The 20,961-nt window shown below is 36.6% G+C and overlaps 1 protein-coding gene across 1 annotated transcript; it reads left to right on the top strand.

The window, feature by feature from the left end:
* Positions 1–355: 355 nt before the first annotated feature.
* LOC134846805 (uncharacterized) lies at positions 356–16,023 on the top strand. Its single transcript, XM_063864197.1, has 8 exons — positions 356–381; positions 1,630–1,829; positions 4,748–4,989; positions 5,302–5,399; positions 5,506–5,568; positions 5,647–5,717; positions 13,231–13,300; positions 15,494–16,023. Exons 1-8 carry the CDS (start codon positions 356–358, stop codon positions 15,663–15,665), a joined length of 942 nt encoding a protein of 313 aa, XP_063720267.1. The 3' UTR covers positions 15,666–16,023.
* The last annotated feature ends 4,938 nt before the right edge of the window (positions 16,024–20,961 follow it).

The following is a 20,961-nucleotide window of genomic DNA, read 5'->3' as shown; positions in this document are numbered from 1 at the left end:
ACTTTTAAATATTCTTGGTAGCCTGGTTTCAAACGTTTCTTTCTTTTCAGTATTTTTGTTTTTAGGTATCTCCCCTTGATGCCTAATTTTGATATATTTTTTAACTGTAGGACTAAATTGCACAGATTTTTAGGGAATCAAAACCTGATATTTAGGGTATTTGAGGTTTGCCATCTTTCGGTCTTTCGTCTATGAGTACATTTTTACAACCTATTTCCAGGAAAAATTTTTTTTTGATTTTCCTGTTTCGGTTTCAATCAGGCCTCGAGGATAGACTTTGCATGCGGTTTGTCTTTCACTTTAAATTTTTTTAACGCAAAATCAACTACCATAAAAACGATGAAATTTTTTTAGCATGTCAACTCAGAATAAAGTTGACCAGTTAGTTATTTTAATATACTTGTCGGGGTTGGAATAATCTGTACTCATCAAAATAATTTCTTGTTGCCTTCTTTTTAATATCCCCCACATTGTTAGGCAAAAGGACATTTCTGAAAACTAAGTACTAAGTTAAGCCTGGAGCCATCCATTTGCTTGCTCTGGATTGCTCTGAACGGTATGAGAAAGGCGGTTTCTCCAAATATATACACAAAACAAATCTCTAGCTTACATAAGCAATTGTTTGCTGCAGTTTTTGACGACAGCTTAATCGACATTGTTACTTTGAATATTTTATAATGATTTAATATTTTACTAATAGTGGTACATTTTATTAATAGTGGTATATGAATTAGCGCAGAAAACAAGTAAAAAAACACCAAAGTCAAAATTCTTCGCACTTTTAGTGGTCGAGACAAAATTGCTTGCTAATTTCCTTTTATTTTAAATACTGCCTGACGATAACTTATATTTTTTGACATGTTCAATTATTTAAACAAATACTGAATGCCGGTTTTTTTCTCTCACTAATTTTCTTCTAACTTTTTTCTACAATTCAAAGTTCTTTTTATAGACCGTTGTTCAAACTCGACACCTTGAGACTTCAATTGCCGCTAATTGATACAGTGCTAGCTACTTCGACCCAGCCCGTGAGTCCAGCAACTACGGCGGTTTTTCCAAATTTATACAGAAAACGAATCTTTAGCTTAGATATGCAATTGTCTGCAGCAGTTTTGATGACAGCCTAATCGACATTGCTAATTGGTTTCGTGTTGATAGCATACCACTGTCTGCTCTAGATGTTGATGCTCTAGAAAACTTTAAAAGAGGCCATTTCATTAAGAAAATTGCCGATCTTTTTTAGGTCAATCATTTCGAATTTTTAATGCTTTGTTGAATGAAACTCATTTGGAAAAATTGGAAAAATGCTGCGCCATCGGCATTTTTGTGGAGGAAATGTCGGTTTTGATAATTTTTGGAAATTTTTAAAAATATTTTTTGGCGCGTATTTCCCCTCAAATTCAGTATATAGCGTCGCCCAAGAAATATTTTGCGGCTGAAAATACTCACTTATGCCGAGATTTGAGTGGCGCAAACTTGAAAAATAAGTCCCGCAAATCAATTGCATCATACATTTCACAATTTATAACTGACTGTAGTAAAATAGTTCCAAAGGGGGAAAAACTTAGAAGAACTTGGCAAGCTGGACTCATGGAAGTGTCCGGAGAATAACTCTTGGCAAACTTTTAGAGTGTCGCCTCAACTACAGCCGCCATGTGCACCGGGATCGCTTTGTGGAGTGGCCCATGACCAGGGATCATTCCAGTTGGGTGGAATGGTACTTGATGAAACTTATCTCATTGAATACTGGGTCAACGCGCCAGCACTGGGAAATGAGAACAGCGTGAGGTCGCGGCTGACGTATCAGAACAGAAACTATACCGTTGCTGGTAAGCTCAATATACGCACAGAACTTTAAAATGTATTCACGTGTTCATCTTTGCCTAATTTCTATATTTGGGATATTTTTTAACCTCAGATCTCGGATGTCTTTTAATAGTTGCTCCGACTGCCTCCTTTTACTATTTTGAGATATCCATTTTTGGGTGAGGAACCCCAGAATTTTTCTAAGGGCACACACCTAACGCAATTTTTTGGTCCAAATTTTCCAAAAAGTGCCTTAAAACGCCTTCTTGGCTTGTTTTTTTAAATTATGCACGCGGCGCAAAAAATTTGGCCAAAACAGGGTTTTTTTGGTGATCCTAGATCCGTCCTTGGCTACTTTGAAGAAAAATTTTAAGGCTGGGAAATTCAGTGCTACTTTTTCTCTCATTAATTATGAGAAAATCTTTTTTCTCTCATATATTTTATTTATTTAAGATTGATCAACTAGCAAAAATTGTAATTTTGTGTAGACTTTGTGGACAAAACAATGAAGGTAGCAGGAAATTTTTTCGTAAAACTATTTCGTGCAAATAGATTTTAGGAAAACAATGGGAGCTGCATTGTTTGTTGAGATAAGATCAAGTTTTCCAAGTTTAACTCAAGTTAGATCTAGAATCAGCTACTACTGCATAGATTCGAGTGATTCGATGCAAGATCTATGCAGAAACTGAGAAGTCAGTAAATCGGTATATCAGTAAAACAAAAACAGCGTCTCAGATCAAAAATTTTAAATTGTCTCATCTTTGTATTCCGATTTCAACTTTTTGGTGAAGGCAAGATGGAGTGTTAAAATGTAACGCCCCGGACAAACTTTATTGTGAAAAAAAAAACAGATTATGAACAAGAATGGCCAGTTGCTGTGAAAGTGCCACCAAAAATTCCAACCACAGATATGTTTTTGTGGGTTTAACAAATCAGCTCAACGCTTACTGGAGTTTAAACAATTACAAATTGAATATAATTATCTTTGCAAAATTGCCAACAAAAAGACAACAAATTTTTTTTTCAAAAACAATTTTAAAATTTTCATATCTTTTTTCATAATTTTTTTTCGGATTCAACTTTTGCAACTGTTTGGGGCAGCGCAAACTAAACTTCAAAACCACTTTTTAAATTGAAAACTATTTTTTATATATTTAAATTACAAACTTTTTGCGTTACTCGCTCGCTTCACTTGCTACAATTTAGACAAACAGTTAAAGTTCAAAGATTGACTACAAAGGTTCAATTTTGATATTTTATTCAACCCATTTTGATGAGAATTTGTGGTACCTGATTTTGTTGGTAAAAACTGTTTCAAACATATCCGAATATAGTTCCTCACCACTTTCAGTAGTTGTAACAAAAAAACGCATTTTTGAAGGTCGAACAACTTAAATTTGAATTTTCTAGCTCGGCGTTGACAATTTCCAAATTTTTTCAAGTTGCAATTTCCGTAACTAATGAAAAGTTTGATTCCCTTCCCCAGGCAATAGTAACGAGAGGCGACTAAAACGGTTCCTTAGATATTTTATACTAATCGGACATACACTTTTTTTATAACCCCAAAAAGACATGGATGTATTAGCAAAATGTATATTACTATGCACTAAATAAACTAAACTTGAGAATAATAACTTACTAATTCTGGTATCGCTCGAGTGGCGTTTGTTTGTCTTTTTTCCTTACAATAACACTAAAAATATCAACTTAACCATATACAAAATTTGATACTATAATAAAACTATTTAGAAAAAATTGCGATTAAGAAAACTCAACTATATTATGTTTGAAGAAACTATTTCTTTAAATGCGCCCGAGGTTTAAATCCCCCAGAAAAAATCCCCACAGTACCAAATACCCATCGCACAAAACCGCCCAGTGTTTGTTTTAATATCCCCCCATTAACATTAGGCAGAAATGCAACTCGGAAAACTGAACTACACCTTATCATCTCAATTAGCATTAGGAATAAAAGAGAAACATAAACAGAACTAATTCAAAAACAGAACAATTGCTTACATGAAAAATCAACAGAGATAGCTTTTAAATATTCAATTTCCTTGTAATTGACCGCTGAACATATTATGCGTTTTATACGCCCAAAGTTACCTTCTTTCCTCACGTGTACTTTTTTCCCGACTGCAATTGCGATAAAGTATAGGCCTGCAATGGTCGTTGTCTTTGGATGGCTTCGATGAATTTCAGATATCTGGGTTTGACATCTCTAACATCGATTCAAATCCGCGAAGTCAATTGTACAGAAATAGACACTCCACTTAGCTCTACGGAATCTGGCCTTCTTTCGTGAAGCGTTTCACTTTCCCTTACGACGAAAGTATCCTCAAATAAGTTTTCGATGCCCTCTGGCATTTGCTAGCTATGGATCACGACTTTTATGACTCTTCTACATGCAGTGGCGGTGCAAAAGCAAGCGCAGCTAAGAGGCGTATAAGTTGAAATCTTTGTCCTCTCGATGCTGAGCGGCATAACCGAATTCAAGGATCTTTCGGTAAACGTCCTGAGGAAAATGAAAGAAACATATCTTTATTTCGGTTTCTGAGAAGTTGTCTCCCACGGAGATTATCGAAGCAATTTCGAAGCCAACTGGCATGTTCCTCATTTTTACTGGTTTTAGATACATATTTTCGACGAAGCCTTTCTCTCAGACATTTTACAACAACAATGGGAAGCACGCTTAAGATGGAAAGATTTTTGAGCATAAAAGGAGCAGTTTAGGGCATCAAACAATCTCTCATCAACCAAGCAGATTCAGTTATAATAAATGCAGTGTATTTAAATTTGAAAAACCGTTTTCGGGGCAAGCAAGCATTATTATACCGAATCTGAGGCTATACATATAGGTTAGGGACTACGAAGAGGAAGGTCGAAATTTTTCAGCTAGGGAAGAAGCATGTAACATTCGACACATTTTTGATTACAGGCCACTTCGATGTCACCCATTCTGGTAATCTCAAATTGTGTCCTAATATTCTTCCAATCGTGCTGCAAGTTGACGGAGCCGGGCAATATGACAGAGTCAGGTTCTTTGATGGTACCGGAAGTGAAGTAATGGGTCCGATCCTTGTGGGAGACGAGTTAGAGGCGACTCAGTATGATTCGACTGTTCCCCCCAAATACTTTGTTTCTATTTTGGACGGTAGCCAGATAAATCATAAAATTCATGTAAGAAATGCCACTGTTATTATGAGTGGGTAGATTAACGCGAATCTTCAGCTCGACTTCGCGAGCCTAGTTTTGGTTTGATGGATTGATGGAATGTTACTGATAATATTGGGCTCTTTCCAACTCCCTCCTTTTTCTCAAATTGGGTTTACGGAAGCCATTTTAGGGTGACTTTGCGACTTTGAGCCAACCTCGGCTATTTTACTGTGGAAGGAAGCAGCAAAAAAATCCCTTTTTCTGCAAAAGGCAAAGAATTTGTATGTTGGTTTATGAAAAGTGAAAAAGTAATACTAACACTGTTCACTTTTTCAGGTTCAGCTGCTTAATTCTGCTACCGACTATTATGGACCTCTGAAGATGTTTACAGTGCTGGATGCTGAATTCTTAAAGAAGTCAAACAGAACAATCAAGTAGGATTTTTCAAAGTTTTCCTTATTCTTATAGCAAAAAAGCCAGAACTTTTGAGTAAATGGCAATTGCAATTGTATAATTTTGTCAGAGTTTTCTGCTCTTTAGGTTGTGTGTTTTTACGGACAGCGGAGGAGGTGGAGAACTGAGCGCAGATGAAAGCGTTCTTGCGTTAGTTGGAACACATTTCTAGAGACCCAAATAGTTTCATTCAGTAATATATAATTAAAAACAAATACTGTTTTGCAGCGAATTCAAGAGCCCATTACCAGCTAACGATACACTTTGTGAAACAATTATATCTGGATATATAGAGGAGGGTAAGCTACACCTTTATTTAACAGAATATCAACCAATGTTTTTTCGATAAGAAAAATTTGACAGACTGTGTATCTAAGTTGGTCAATATCGGTTCTTTTTCTTTAGCATTGCAGCAGTATAGAAACAAGATAAGTTTGGTAAAGCGAGGAAGCTCGCATATCAAGGCAAAACCCAATTGACCTTTATTTTGTCTCCAATATTTTTTCGATAAGAAAAATTTGACAGAATGTGTATCTAAGTTGGTCAATATCAACTCCTAAAAATTTGACTTTGTGTAATCAAGCGAGTTAACACGACCAATAAGCTGGCAAGAAACGCTCACATAAGGACGAGATAGTACGTGATCTGTTCATTTCCAATATGAGAAACATTACAGTTCAAGATAGGTTAACATTTCACACTCTTTCACCAGAGGAGAGGCTCACCAGGGCTATCAAGTTTGAAGAAAGTAAACAGACAACAAAGGAATTTCAAAAAATAAACGCGATAGCACCTGCAGGAGCAACAACTACTTCGAATACGGGTACCACATTCAAACAAAAACCTAACTTGGCAGTAGGAAATTCAAACCGAAGAAAAATAAAGCCCTAAAAACTGGATTCCAACAAAAAGCAAAGCAATTACAGAAACACGATTTCAATTACGCAGAAAAAACCGTGTAACAGACGCAGTAAGGATTTCGTAGAAGGGTACTTGAAAAGCTGTCCAGCGATGGGGAAGACATGCAAAAACTGCAACAAACAAAGTCACTTTCAAACATGTGTAGATCATAGCAAGTAACTGAAGGTTCGGAAAGGTCAGATGAAAAATGAATCTTCAATTTGTAGATTTTGATTTTTGTGACGAACTTGAGTTTATGTCAGTTAAATCAAACATCTAAGGTAGAGAAAGAATCTCAAAATACGCGCAAGAAAAACTTGCGATCATACCGTTAACTAGTCTAGGAATGAAGAGGTCAAAAACCAATAAAATGAAGTCGCTGAAGGCAATAATGCTGTTAGAAAATTGGACAATTCAACTAACAGTAGACACGGGCAGCTCAGTTTCGTTTCTCAACTAGGCGACAACAAAAAAGGTTAGCGATAAATTCCGAAAATCAAGGCTTAGCCAAGCGGAAAAGCTCAATGTGGCAGCAAATTATGACGATTACAACAAGCAACCGATTATCGTTCTGAGATCATTGAAAACATATTAAATATCGGCAGGCTTGGTGGGAGATGAACGGTGAAATTTTTTTTGTCTCAGAAAGAAAAAACAGATGCATGTTGGGACTTAAATTGCAGGGTCAAATAGGTATCTCTCTACCACACAACGGCCAGCCACAAAGGAGTCGTCCAGTTTTTATGTAATACTATAAAAACAGTAGAAAAAATGGAGATAAAATGTTTCAATAAAACTTCAACAACTGTTATAACGACAGGGTAGCTCATATAGTTATTTCGAAGTTCAAATATCGCTTTTGCCCAATTCAAGAAAAAAGGAGGAGAATTCGTTTTCACAATTCAGGTTAAAATTCAAATTGTATTGACAAAAACTGTTACCGGAGGGACACATCGAGAAATTAAACAAGTGTAACCATGACTGCTTCATCTCATTGCTTGAAAAAAATGATTCGATCACTTTCGCATTAGATGCCAAATCAATGAACCGGCAATCGTTCAACAACAAAAAAAAAAGGCAAATATTGACAGACTGTTCGACGTTGTGAGCCAAATTTTTTCTGAAGAGAAAATCGGTTTGTTATGCTTTACTGTACTGGACTTGAAATTTGCATACTTTTAGTTAAAAATGTTCAAATTGTTAGTTAGTAATTTGAACACAGGAAGTGGTAACACAACGGGATTCTTTAGATTCTTAACGGGTTTTTAAACTTCAGCGGACCTGCCGGCCAAACTCCAAAAAACCATGGATAAACTTGTTAGCAAAAATATGAAAAATTCCAACTGGAGAAAACTCAACATTTAAGATTTCGCAAGGCAAAATTTTTTAAAACCGAAGTAGGTTAGTTGAGTCACCGCCTATCAATATCGGCGGTTTCATCAAAAATCACAAAAATTTAAGCTATGTCAAAATTCAGCCACGCAAGAACATTCAAAAAAACTCCTGTCGTTTTTAAGTAGTTTAAATCATCTTTCTAAGTTTTTACTAAACGCTACGAGTCAAAATGAAAAACAAAGACCGCTACTAAAAGAAGAAAACCAAAAGAAAAATTTTAAAAATGAAACGTCCCGTGAGAAATTTCAAATGGGGAGACTAACTCTTAGTTATCTTTGAAAACAATAAGTTAGCAGTTGAAAAAAATTGTCAAGTACAATATTACGACACAAAAAACAGGAATCAAGTTTTTTTGGCTGTACTGGACTAAGAACTCTTTAGAACAAAAAAGAGAAGGAATGGGTACCAATATGATTCGTCTCCTGATTTCCAAACACCAGAAAGAAACGAAATATTCGACGAACGAATTGAAACGACGAACAAAATTTTCGACGAACGAATGCTGTATATAGGTACTTGATACTGTTTTTTGCGCTGTAGGTAATTACAATTTCTCCTCGACTTAAAAAATACTATTGCAACTGATCATAAATCCCTAACCTCGGCGCCGGACGGAAATAGGTCAAGTAAGAAAGATAATCTTCTTAACTGAACCGTTGTTTAGATAGGTTGTAGCACTATCAGTTTAAAACCGTTGACAATCCGAGCAAGAATATGGGGATATTAAGTTATCTATCCGGTCAACCAAGTGTGGACCCGTGGATCGAATCCAAACTAGACAAAAATTTTGTAGTTAGGGCAATTGATGCCTTTCACAGAGTAGATGACTGCATGAGCTGTAGGCGAGCAGAAATTGTTTTGGTCAACCGGAACGAAAACTTTTCAGAACAATCTAGAAGGTTGGGAACAAGTGAAGTACTCAACACGTCATCCAACAGGGGCTAGAGCTACCAAATTGGTCAAAAACGTATGGAGCGCGACCGGAACGAATTAAATCGATCTACAAAACTGCAAAACAATAGCTCTTGATGGCAAATGAAAAATTTCATACATTTTAAACTCGGAACTTAGGTGGCAAGAAATCAATAAAAAAAGATAAAAAGGATTCAAACGGAAATTCAGCAAAGAACACAAAAATTATGATTTTCGGTCGGACGCATCCAAAAAAATGGAGGAGAGAGAGAAGTGACAAAAGCTTGATGGAGCCAGGCTGGAAGAGGTCCTTGAGACTGAAACCCTCCAAAGAACACAAAAAAATCAGAGGAAGCATTAAGATTCAGGGTAGCTCGGAGAGTGAAACGAGACAACCATAATGCAAAAACAAATGAACCTATCCAACGAAGATGAAAGAGAAGCGGGCAACCAACTGCTGTAATTCTGAAAATTATTTGAGGGATCTAGCCAAATACCCAGTAATGACCGCGAACTAGAGGCTACTATAGAAGAAATTTCATTCGGAGAAATTCAGGCCAAATCGGAGACTCCCACCCAAGACCCAATCCAAGTGATGGGAGTCCATCTCACTATCACTGAAGAAAGCGAAATGGACACTGATGAAATTAACCTCAAAGAACCACCACGCCGAATTAGCTACTTAATTTGGAAGGATAACTTTCGGCTGTTGGAGCAGCTGGGAGAAGAAAGCATTTCAAATCTTTCGAGAATGTTCGGCAAAAGTCTACTAGTGGAACTCAGCTCTGAAGACGCGTGGATGGAAACACTTAGAATAGTGGTTGAAAGAGGTGACAACCAGGGGTTTGAACTCATGGGACCATACACAAACCCACTCTGGAACCAGTTGGCAGTTATCGTCAACTTCATGTTGGTCGACAAGCGTCTTGCGGTCTCAATGCAGCTACATCCCGCTGTCATGAAACGAACACTTAAAGGGAATCCAGACCAGGAAGTATTGTTGGGCGTGTCGCAATACCTGTGGTCGCCCACATGCACAAACACACAGTAAACCTTGCAGAGGATTGTAGAGCTGCACTAGGTAGCGTAAGAACGCTAATTACCTAATCTCAAAAGACGACGCAAAACTTTTACCACTGCTGACGCTGCCGGGTCAAGAACTACAACTAGATTATGCGTGCTCGTTAAGAAACCATCAGGAGAAATATTACACCTGCTGGTAGCTATAGACCAATTTTCGAGTATTCCGTCGGTAAAAACCATTAAATCAACTAGTAGAAAAGTAACGGTGAAACTTCTATGAAAATATACAGACACTAACTGTATACCAGAAACGGTTAAGCTCAAATATTTCTGAAGATTCGAAGATAACAATCTGTCTAGTTCCAAAAATCTAGTTCCGAATATAAAATTCTGCAAAATTGGGGATAGTTGAGGACCACAGAGGGTGCGAATTAGTCAAACAATCAACTTAGGTTTTAAAGTGAAAACTTGGTTTGATGTTACTCGACAAAAACAAAAAAACTCAATAAAAATTTGTCTCACTACGATCGTTCGGTATCTCAGATAGAAGAAACAAAAATCATTTTGAGTATCGCCATTCCAAGCACTTTTTGGGAGACTAGCGATAAACGAAGTTCAGAAAATTGGGGGCAAAATTATATAGAAAAAATGGTCGTTCAGCTAAAAAATACTTGAACCGATCCGACATGTTGGCATCTCAACTCAAACGAACGATTGACCAGTCAAAAAAACCCAAAACCGTCAGAAAAGGAACTTCGAGTCGGGACAAAATTGCCATTTTTAACAATAATTGTCCACAGCGAGATAAGAAGATTGATTGAATGAAAGCGCTCAAGAATCTACTGGAAGCAAACGCGAAATGGAATGAGGAACCACGAGAAGTGCCAGAAAATGACATCAACCGAATCGAAGATCTCACTTGATAATCAAATTCAGATTTCAAGGAAGAACTGATATACTCTTGATAGAGATGGCTCATCGAAGACAAAGAAAATATACAACCAAACTCTCCTAGATGATGACACTACGGCAGATGAGAACAGAAAATGATGAAAAACTACTCACCAAACCTCTGAAAGGGAGAATAGCGTCCCAAACAGACTCTACTTTCAAACCAACTGGTGGAACGAGTTATGGTGGTGCTTAAACGAAAACCGAATTTGTTCAACGAAACAACGCAAGGATCTCGCAAAAGCCCAAATGCGGAGCCAGCGAGAAATATTTTCAAAGCAAGAAAACAGGAACAACTAGAGGAAATTGAATTGGATGGAGAGGAATGATTGCGCCAACAGCTCGAGCAAGCTGATACAGAAATTCCAAACGAACTTTTTCAACAGAGCCAAACGAACGTCATGTCAAAAGAAAATGAAATGCTCAAAATTTAACACAGAAGGCCAAAATTAGCAGCTACTCTCAAAACTCAAAAGGAAGTCATACGGAAAAAATCAGAAAAACGAAAACTCATCGTACGAGAAGCGAGGAGAGAAGAAACTCAGACGACAGCTTACGAAACCCAAAAGAGGAACGCAAATAAAATAGAGAAAGACGTGGAATGACGTGTGCGTCAGATGACTCGAGCATGGAAGATCAGGGGGTCCGAAGTAGTTCCGCCGACAGAAAAGAGTAAAGAACGGCTAAAACTTGGAGGCCCAATAAAACACCCAGTAGGAAGAATTGTCAGGGGGAGGCGTATTGCAAGCAGCGCTGGCTGAATACAGGGAAAAATTAGTCAAATTCAAGATTAGAAATCAGCGTCCTATGAAAGCCAGGCTGGGAGTTCTAAAGCGGCACTTTTTCTGGAGGAATTATGGGTATGCGACTCTTGTAAAGTTGTCTGGTGGTACCATAGCTAGCTAATTGAGCTAATTGAGATTTGAAATTAATCATTTCATAAATATTGCAGCTTACATCAGAACTCAAACAAAAAGTTCTGAGTGAAATCTATCGTTATTCTCAAAATTACATATGTAAACTAGTTTTAAAAAATGCTGCCTTGAAGGGAACGTGGTACTGTGCTAGAATAAACTTGAATTGTATATTAAGGTAAACTTTTATGGTCTGTTACAGGGGCGGATCTAGGATTTTCTCGAGGAGGGCGGATTTTCAAAAAGTTTTCGAAAATTTGTCGACCTTTATTTTAGGTCGACCGAATTGTGATTTTTCGAGCTCTCCCTAAGCAGTCCCTGTATTGTCCAAATTTTGTGCACCGCAGGCAAAATTTTGAAAAAAGTCTAAAAAAGGCAATTTTAGGCACTTTTTGGAAAATTTTGACCAAAAAATTACGTTTTTTTTTCAGCGCGCGCTCCCCCCTCAAAATTAGTATATATTGGAGCCAAAGGCGCCTTTAGAAAAATTTAAAGGTCGGTCGGCCAAAAATGAATTTCTTAAAAAGTACCAAAGAGGGACCCTTTGGGTCGGCAGGGGGTCGAATCTCTGAGGAGGGGGAGGGTGTCCGCCCCCCCCCTAAATCCGCCCCTGGTCTCTTATGTTTATGTGATAGTTATTTTACGGCGCAAGTCTGCAGTAGAAGATATGAACATCAGAAGTGAATTCAAATATTTCTGGCTACAATTGTTTTACCTAAAACAAAGTTCGTTAGATTATCACCCATGTAAAGAGTATTTTTTATGAAATACTGTCAGTTTTTATTTGCGAGTGTGTTAATCATCATTGAAGCTGATTACTCGATAAATCAGGTTTTTTAATTCATAGTTGGAGTGACAAAGAAACCGGCTCTGAAGTTTTCGCTATCCACCGAAAAAAATGCCAGCTCTCCTCAAACTCCACTTCATATTTGCTTCTATGTTTTTACTTCCAATTACTTAATCCAACTTTACAGCCAAAAACCAGAGGTCCAACTTGGGGTGACAATTCGACAAATGGTCGTAAAAGACCATTTGAGCGGACAGCTTTGACAGTTTTTTTTTCGACCAATTGACAAACTGACGCCTCACGTTGTACGGATATCGTATGAAGGAAGGGAATTACCCCTTTTCAGATAATCGAACCCCTGGCTATCTGCAGGGAAGCCCTTTTATTAGTTGGTACTAAATTGGTTGAAGTCAAAACTTTTCAAAACTGCCTCAATTGTCCATTTTTTTTGTCAGTCAAAAGTATTCAATTTAAATTTAGTTTGAGTCACACGGGATACACTCAGTATCGTGCCGAGAAGGGGTGGCGATCACTGCGACCACCTAACCTCCCCCTTCTCCCTCATTTCTGGTTGTTAAATTTTTCTGGTTGCTAAATTGTTTTTTGGTCAAACTTTTTTAAAAGCGATCAAAATTTGCAAAATTTGCCTGGGGTGCAGAGAATATTCGCAGAGCTCGGAAAATCAAATTGATCGACCTACAAAAAAGCTGCACAAAATTTTCAATTTTTTTTTGAAAAACCGCGAACCCCCCCCCCCCCCCCCCCTTGAAAAACTTCTGCGCACGCCACTGGGTGGAGGTTTTGTGATTCAACTCATATACGAGTTTCAATGTTTTGCTTAAAATATTTGTTTTAGATAGTTTGGAAGTTTTGAGAAATAGCTACATTTATTCAAGTAATCTTTACGCGAATATCATTTCTTTTTTATAGAAACCAACGTTTGTGTCGACCTGATTTGCAAGCCGCCTGTTTGCCCCGAAGATATATCTACCTTCTACAGGTATTTTATTTTCAGCGTAACACATCCTATAACTATCTCACGCAAAAATACGGGAATGAGTTGAAGTTCTTAATGATCATAGTGATGGAACTATACATGTAGAGATATGGCATACTTCGAAGCTTGAACATTTGACATCATTTTTCTGCTGAATATGGAACTTTTATCCCGTCACAAAACTTATTTCTAGAAAAATGCTAGGATTGAAAAAAAAAAATTTTCGACGATGTTCTTCGTACACCATATAGAACTTCACATTAAAAATTTTCCCAGTGATTAATTGAAAAAAAAGTCATAATATTTTTAGTGGCGCAACAAGATACAATTTTAGCGCTGCGGTTTGCAATTTGAGCATGCTAGTTGGTCATAGTTTAAAGGGATCTAGTTCGATGAGCACTTGTCTGCCTAAAAGCTAAACTTCCGGCATAGGTTTCCGGCTGATTGACTAAAAATATTTCTTCTAGTCAATGGTGTTGTTCTTCTAGTCATCAAAATAAAAACCAAATCGCCCGGTTTGATCTCCATGCACAAAAATGCTTGTCATACAACTTCATACAAGAAAATTGCTCATCATACAATGTCATACATTGAGTGTAAAGAAAACTGCTTATTAAACAGTTTTTGTAGATGAAAAATGTATAATAAGTATTCTTTTACATGGCTAGAAATACTTCCCGAACTAAAATCTTCAAATTTCTGGGGAGAGTTTTTTGTTGCAAAATCTGTTCTATGATTTAGAAAAAAAAACAATTTCCGAAAAAACTTGGATGCCAAAATTTGTATATTTCTGTAATAACGTAGTCATGGCAGATTTTTTGTACAGAGAAATCAAAAGTGACTATGAATTTTGTAAGAATCAAAATTTATTATTTTCATGTTTTCGCATGATAAGATAAATTTTGTTTTGTCAAAAAAAGATGCCAATTTTGAACCACTAAGTTTTTTTTGTAGTTAATTTTCTAAGCATATAGACTTTATTTTCTAGCCATATTCAAAAAAATAGTGTTTTTTTCTTAAAATACTGAGTAAAACCTAATGCATGGACTCTCTCGGCGAATCTTTAAATGCAGTTCACTCTAGTGGCGCGGCTTAACAAAAACTTTGGCCGCGCAATTTAGGAAAAAAAACTGGCAGTGCGACTTCAGAAAAAACTGGCGGTCCCAGTATAGAAAAGACTGGTGGTGCGACTTTAGAAAATACTTCGGCGGCGCGATTCAAAATAGACTTTGAGCTGCAGCGTGACTTAAGATAAAATTTTGCCATGTGGTTTAAGGAAAGGTTTTTGCGGCACGACGTTACATCCTGTATCTTAGAAGCCGTAACGTGACTGAAAAATATCGCATGCTTTATTGTCCTTAGTTTTTAAGATAAAATCGTATTCATACTTACAGATGTTTTATTTTCGTTTTTTTTAAGTATAGTTATAGGTCAATTTTCTTGTTTATTTAATAATGTTTCTCAATCAAACTTTTCTGCGCAGTATCGGTTCTCGATTTTTGTCTACGATCCTTTCCTATCATCTTAAAATGCTCGACTCAGTCAGAATTTTAAAGTCTCGCTGTGCTGTTTTCAAAACTCTAGGGTGACTAAGAAAGAAATAGCGGCGTGACTCAAAAAAAGCTGGTGACACCCGTTAACTTAAGAGAATATTTTGGTGGCGTGACTTAGGAAAAAATTTTGGCGGCGCGGGTTAAGAAAAGACTGAACGGCGCGATTATAACCCGCGGTTTGACTGAATGTTTTGATGTAAAAACGGTATGCGGTGTGACTTACAAAGTGTTTCCTCCATTCGCGGACCTTGACCTGTGCCGTATGTACAATTTTCTGATTCGATTCCTGTTTAATTACCAACAATCAGCTATTTACGTTAATTTAAAAATGGATTGGAAAGACTTGTTTCTGGAACAATAAAAGAAGTTTTGGGGTCATACTTCTAAACGAAGTTTGTAATGAGGCCATATTTTGAATGAGTGCCATTTTTGGTTTCATTCAGGGGCGGATTTTTTTTTGGGGGGGGGGACGCTCCCTTCCTCAGGGATTCGACCCGCTGCCGACCCAAATTTTGGCCAAATCAGTAACAAAACAGTGCTTTGGGAGAGCTGGAAAAAAAAGGTCGACAAAAATTTCAAAAATTTTTTGAAAATCCGCCCCCCCTCGAGAAAGTCCGAGATCCGCCCCTGGTTTCATTTATAGGTTCTCGCTGACGATGATAGGAGATGTTAAATGGAAGATCGACGACGAAACTCTTCTTAAGGTCAAAATTATACCCCAGCAAACTGAACTGAGAATGAGTCTGGAAGATATAGATACAGAAAAAAATGAAGTACACGACATGCAGTTCGATAGAATGATCGGAAAAAAATAAAAGAATATAATCAGTGTTGATAGAGATCGCGTGTTGGGCAGAATAAAAAGCAACCAGTCTTACTAAAAACAGCGTTCAGGGTCCAAAAATACCCGATTTTGATATATTTGATTGCATAAGTTTGACAGATAGAGTCTTCTATACTTTATTTTACGAAGTGGCTTGACAATTTCCATGGCATTTGATGTTCCTGGAATGATTTAAACTTATGAATATTTCATGCTAAAACTGCGATTGCTGCCAGAAAGCGTGTGACTTGTTCATGGTGTGAATATATAAGTTTTCTTAGTTATTTTGGATCTAATGTTTCTTTTTCTATAACCTTCAGCGAGAGCTCGATTAAATTGGAACATACACTATCGAGTAAAAGCTTGTATATCCAAATTCCTTTCTGGATCATTTGAAGTATTTACCTCTAAGTCAAGGTTAAAACTATCATCTTAACAAAATTGAAGGCAATTTCCGCTTTGTTTTTTATTTACTACTAATTGTTCCTCGATTTTTTCTCGAATTGCAATAAGTCCATGATTTAATTTAAGAGAGTGGTCTCTCTTTGTCAAAAATTTCTGCTCAAGGAATCAATTTTATTGCATCATACTTATTCAGTCTGCAATTTCTTTCGAGACTCGATTTGATTTAGGAAGGAAGTTGGTAATAACAAATGTAATCTTAACTATGAGCTTGTAAACAGTAAGGTTTTGGAAGTTTCTTAAAGGAACTTTGTAAAATATACTCAATAAAAGTCACTCTTTGATTCTCATATTTCTTTGTTTGGTTAATGAGAATAGTTATATTTACAATTCATGCTTTTTCATGTTACTATTATGCGCACTTTTCTCAGGAAACCAAGAATGATAAAAAAAATTACAAACAAATGAAAAAGAAGAAATTGAGCAGACTCCAGATTCTATTTTGGAAAACGAACACATATTATACAGTTTTCGCTTTTTCTCGGCTATTAAAACAGTAATATACGAGTTAACACTCGATATAAACTTTCAACAGAACAGTACCTAGTACTTGAGGTAAACTGTTTTTTTTTCTGCGGTTAGCTTAATCAAGCTTGAACCAAAGTCGGCAAAAAACTTGAAATCGGTTGTTTTGTAAGGGCATATTCATGTCCTCCGACAATAGGGCCATCTCAATTTGGGGTCTATAACAATTGAGCCGAGTATTATAGAAATGAAGCTCGCAGTGATCATATTAAGGGTGGATCGTGCACAGCCGTATTCTCATGTTTTAAGCTCAATGATTCGGGTGAGGAATTAAACACCGCGAGGACCAACAGGTAAAATCACCCAAACAATATCACTAGTTAGGAGTTACATCAGATTGCGTGTGACAATTCACTGGCTTTTTCAGCTACGGAAACTGTAGGCGTTGCCAACGAGCACAAATAGAATTAGTGTGCGAAATCGCTCGTACGATTTTTTTTATTGTTGTCGACAAAAAATGTTTACGGCTCTTCAGTGCTTGACTACTGCTTGGAATATCGTAGATCATGCGCCCAACACTTCAATTGAGGCGCCGCATGAACTGCTGACATGGGATGCATCTGGCGCAAAGAACTTCCATTTAGCTTTTTTTAGGTGCAAAAACGGAGGCAAATATGTTGTTTTAGTTTTATTTTACTGCCAACGATACGATTTGTGTGGAACTTTTTTTTATCACCACTGATACAATTCCAACAAAACAGCAACCGTTGTACCGTGAATTGCAATAAAACGTCTCACGTATATAAACCCTCAGGGTGAACAGCCCTGGTAATGAAGCAAAGAAACATTTGATGCTTCTACGAATGTGTAAGTAAACGGTCCAAAATGAAACCACAGCTAAATAGTTTAAGCGTTTTCTGAAAAATCCTGGGCCACTGAAGAGACATCTACCCGACTGTATTGTTCGGCACTAAAAAATACTTGTATGCTTCGTGCGGTCCTAAGGTTACTACTCTTTAGGCGGTTCTAATTCCTAAATGACTTCCGTTTGTTTAAACTATAAACTATCGATAGTTACTCAACAAAATATTAGCAAAGCTATGTGGTGCACTATTTTTTCTAATTCTAACAATTATTGAATTAGTTTTTGTTACCCTTTGTATGCACAGGTATCTGCCTAGTTATGGTATCTATGGTGTCATAAAAAATTTTTGAAACAAATAATTTTCACGAGCCGTTCTTTTTTAAGTTAAATTGTTTGTAACTTAATTCTGTCTATTGACGTATCAGCCAAAGAACCCGGCGAAATACTTTTAAAAAAATTCACACAAGCGTTATATGTTCTTTGTATGTGACTTTTACTAAAAATTTTCTCATCTCAATCTTTAATACAAAACTTTGACATAACAATTTTTGTAATATGATCAATGAAGGTAAGCTTAGTATCAGTATGAAATCCTCAGTAACGGTAAGATTGTTTCACTTCGAAAACTGCTTAGTTCTATTTACGATTGAATTTGAGGTTCCTCTTTTTATACAGTACCATTGTTTTTTTTTGAATTCCATAAAAATCAATTTGATTTTTGTTTGCCGGCAACATGCTGCTTTGAGAAAAAAATTTTGGTGTTTACCGGTTAGTTCACCGAAATTTGTTTTTGTTTTTGTTTTTATGACAGTATCGTCTGCATTTAAGATAAATTTTCTTTCACTTTTTCCTCCAAGTTAAAACTTAATTATATAAAAGATGAAGAGAAGCGTGCCTAATATGAATCCCTGTAGAACTCCAAAAATTATGTTTTTTTTTCAAGATCGCTTGGCATGAGTAGCAAGGTTCTCGTTTTTCAAATAGCATTTCAAAAGGTCCAAAACAGGTCCTCAAAACCCATTTGAGTCATTTTGTTCTAATATACGCGTGTGTTTATCTGTATCAATATCTGTTAAGATCAAAAAAAGCGCACTGTGTTATTTTGGTCTTGACGCGCTTTTTCTATAATGATCAAAAAAGCAAAGATTGTGCTTCTTTTTGAAGTAAATCTAAACTAAAATTCTGTGAAATTTGATACAATATGAGATACTCATCACTCGACTAACAATGATCCGCTCAAAAAAGTTACCTAAAAATAGTAAAAGACAAAATGGCCTTTAATTTGAATAGTCCAGTTCATAACCTTTTTGTGAAGAAAATTATTTTTTTTTGATTTTTAGAATAAGTTGGAAAATATTGTTTAGTCGGACATAAAACTCTATTCAAACCTGGGAGCAAAACTGGATTGAAGGCGAAAGTGATCAAAACTATACTTATTTAGAGTGAACATGGGTTTTAACGATTCGAATATGTTAGATATTTCAATTTCTTTTTGGTCTGCCAAATACTAAACAATAAAGTGATACTGACTTTTGATTCCTTCTATTTATTGAAATTACTGATCATTTTTCACTAATATCTGCAAATAAGTCGTTAAATTTATCCACGTGTTTTCTTCCAAGTCGTTGTTTTTGCTGGGAGATGTCACAAATTTTTGTGAAGACACAAGTTTTTCATGTGTGACTTTTGGGTTCCAATTGTAGCTTGTTTTGAAAAACAAAATTTTTTCTTTTTCTGGTTCAGCATTTTACAAACTAAATTGGTTCAAGATTCAAACTTTCCTCTGACCCGTTGATTCCTGTTGAAAAAAGATTTCCTTAACTTTTGTACTTGCGACGCTGCAAGTTTTACTTTATTGTCTGCCCTTTACTTCAAGGTTTTTCTTGTTTTGACGTTTTTGGGTAAAAAGGATTCAAAGTTGATGCTGATCTTTTTGTTTAACAATAAAAAATTGATAGCAGCTCATTTTTTTTGAACTTTGGTTTCAACAATATAAACTTTCATGTGATTCGTGTTTCAAAAAAAATCCCGGTTCAAGTTTATACCACGGTGAAACTTTGGAATTAAATGGTTCAGTTTCACAGATTTGTGATGTTGTATTCAAAATCTTACCCCATAGTAAATATTTACAGACGTTTTGAACATGGTTATTAATCTTCTTAAATTGGAAAAAAAATTGGATCACGGTTTACTCATCCTGGCTTCTCAGGTTGCTTATTTTTGATTTTGCAAGAAAAGATCGTTCCCATTTGCTTATAAAATTGATCGATTGAGAGAGATTTTTGGTTTTTGTTAAAAAATGAATATTAAAATCACCACAAAAAATGATTTCTAAATGGCGCTATTATAGTTTAAGCCAAAGCGTTTAGTAGTTTGAAAAGGTTTCACGGTACAGAGGTTCCATCCAAAAAAGTTTGAAAATTCTAAGGATTTATAGTGCTAAATCTCTCACATTCTAGGGAGAGTTTAATATTATATCACTGTGTTCCTGAATAGTTTCAGAGCACAATGTCGTTCCTGCATGTCCCGTTGGTTTAAATGGGTGACATAAGTGGGATTCTCGATCTCGCGCTTTTCTTTGTGCGATAATCCCCCCCCCCCCCCGCATTTCCTTCAACTGAATTTTGGATAACATGGTTGTTAGTTGTATACAATCCATCCTTGATATGCTCGCTTTGGTTGAAATCGCCCAACGGGCCATTGAGCAAGCTTCAGTTTTTCAGTGCATAGGTATGGATGGTATTTTGATCAGGCGGGAGTAATTTTATAGAGCACTAAATTCGTATCGTGCCAGATTGTGATCGGACCAGATGGTAACCGTTGTACATCCTTGCAAAATAATGCACATCACACAATGCACATGCACATAGCAATCTCGAGGTGTAGAGCGGTAATAATGGACAAAAAAATAAGGATTCCAGTTGTTTTGAAAATTACTGGTTCAAAAATGCTTTAAGGGTTCAAAAATGCTTGCTTTGCGCTTGAGGCATATGTTACACTATGGCATTCGGTGGGCCTCAGTAATAATGCAGCTACAATAAAGCACAATTTAGGTTAATTATGAAGCTCATGCGATTCATTCCTTGATATAATTGCTTAGCGGGGGATTCTGGGCCAGCTATCTGCTTGAGTGATAATGATGATTTTTTACCAGTGTTGCGTTAAACTGGTATTCAGGGGCCGAATTTAGGAGGGGGCGGGGGAGGGCGGGGTGTTAAGGACGCTTCAGTTAAGGCTTCGACCCCTTCACCACCCAAAAGGTCCCCCCTTTGGTCTATAACATCCATTTTAGGCCAACCGAACCTAAACTTTTTTCTGAAATTGCCTTTGGCGCCAATATATACTAAGTTTGAAGACGAGCGCGCGCCGAAAGAAAATATTTCCAACGGCATTTTGACAAGTTTTTTCAAAATTTTGCTTCCGGCGCTAAGTTTTTGATCAAAATAGAGACAGTGTTCTGGGAGCACTCGGGAAATCAATTTGATTGAACTAAAAA

Source organism: Symsagittifera roscoffensis, chromosome 5 (genome assembly GCF_963678635.1).
Source record: "Symsagittifera roscoffensis chromosome 5, txSymRosc1.1, whole genome shotgun sequence".
In the NCBI taxonomy this organism is placed as follows: Eukaryota; Metazoa; Xenacoelomorpha; order Acoela; family Convolutidae; genus Symsagittifera; species Symsagittifera roscoffensis.
Note: the sequence above shows the minus strand (reverse complement) of the source record. Positions and strands in the feature narration are given on the sequence as shown.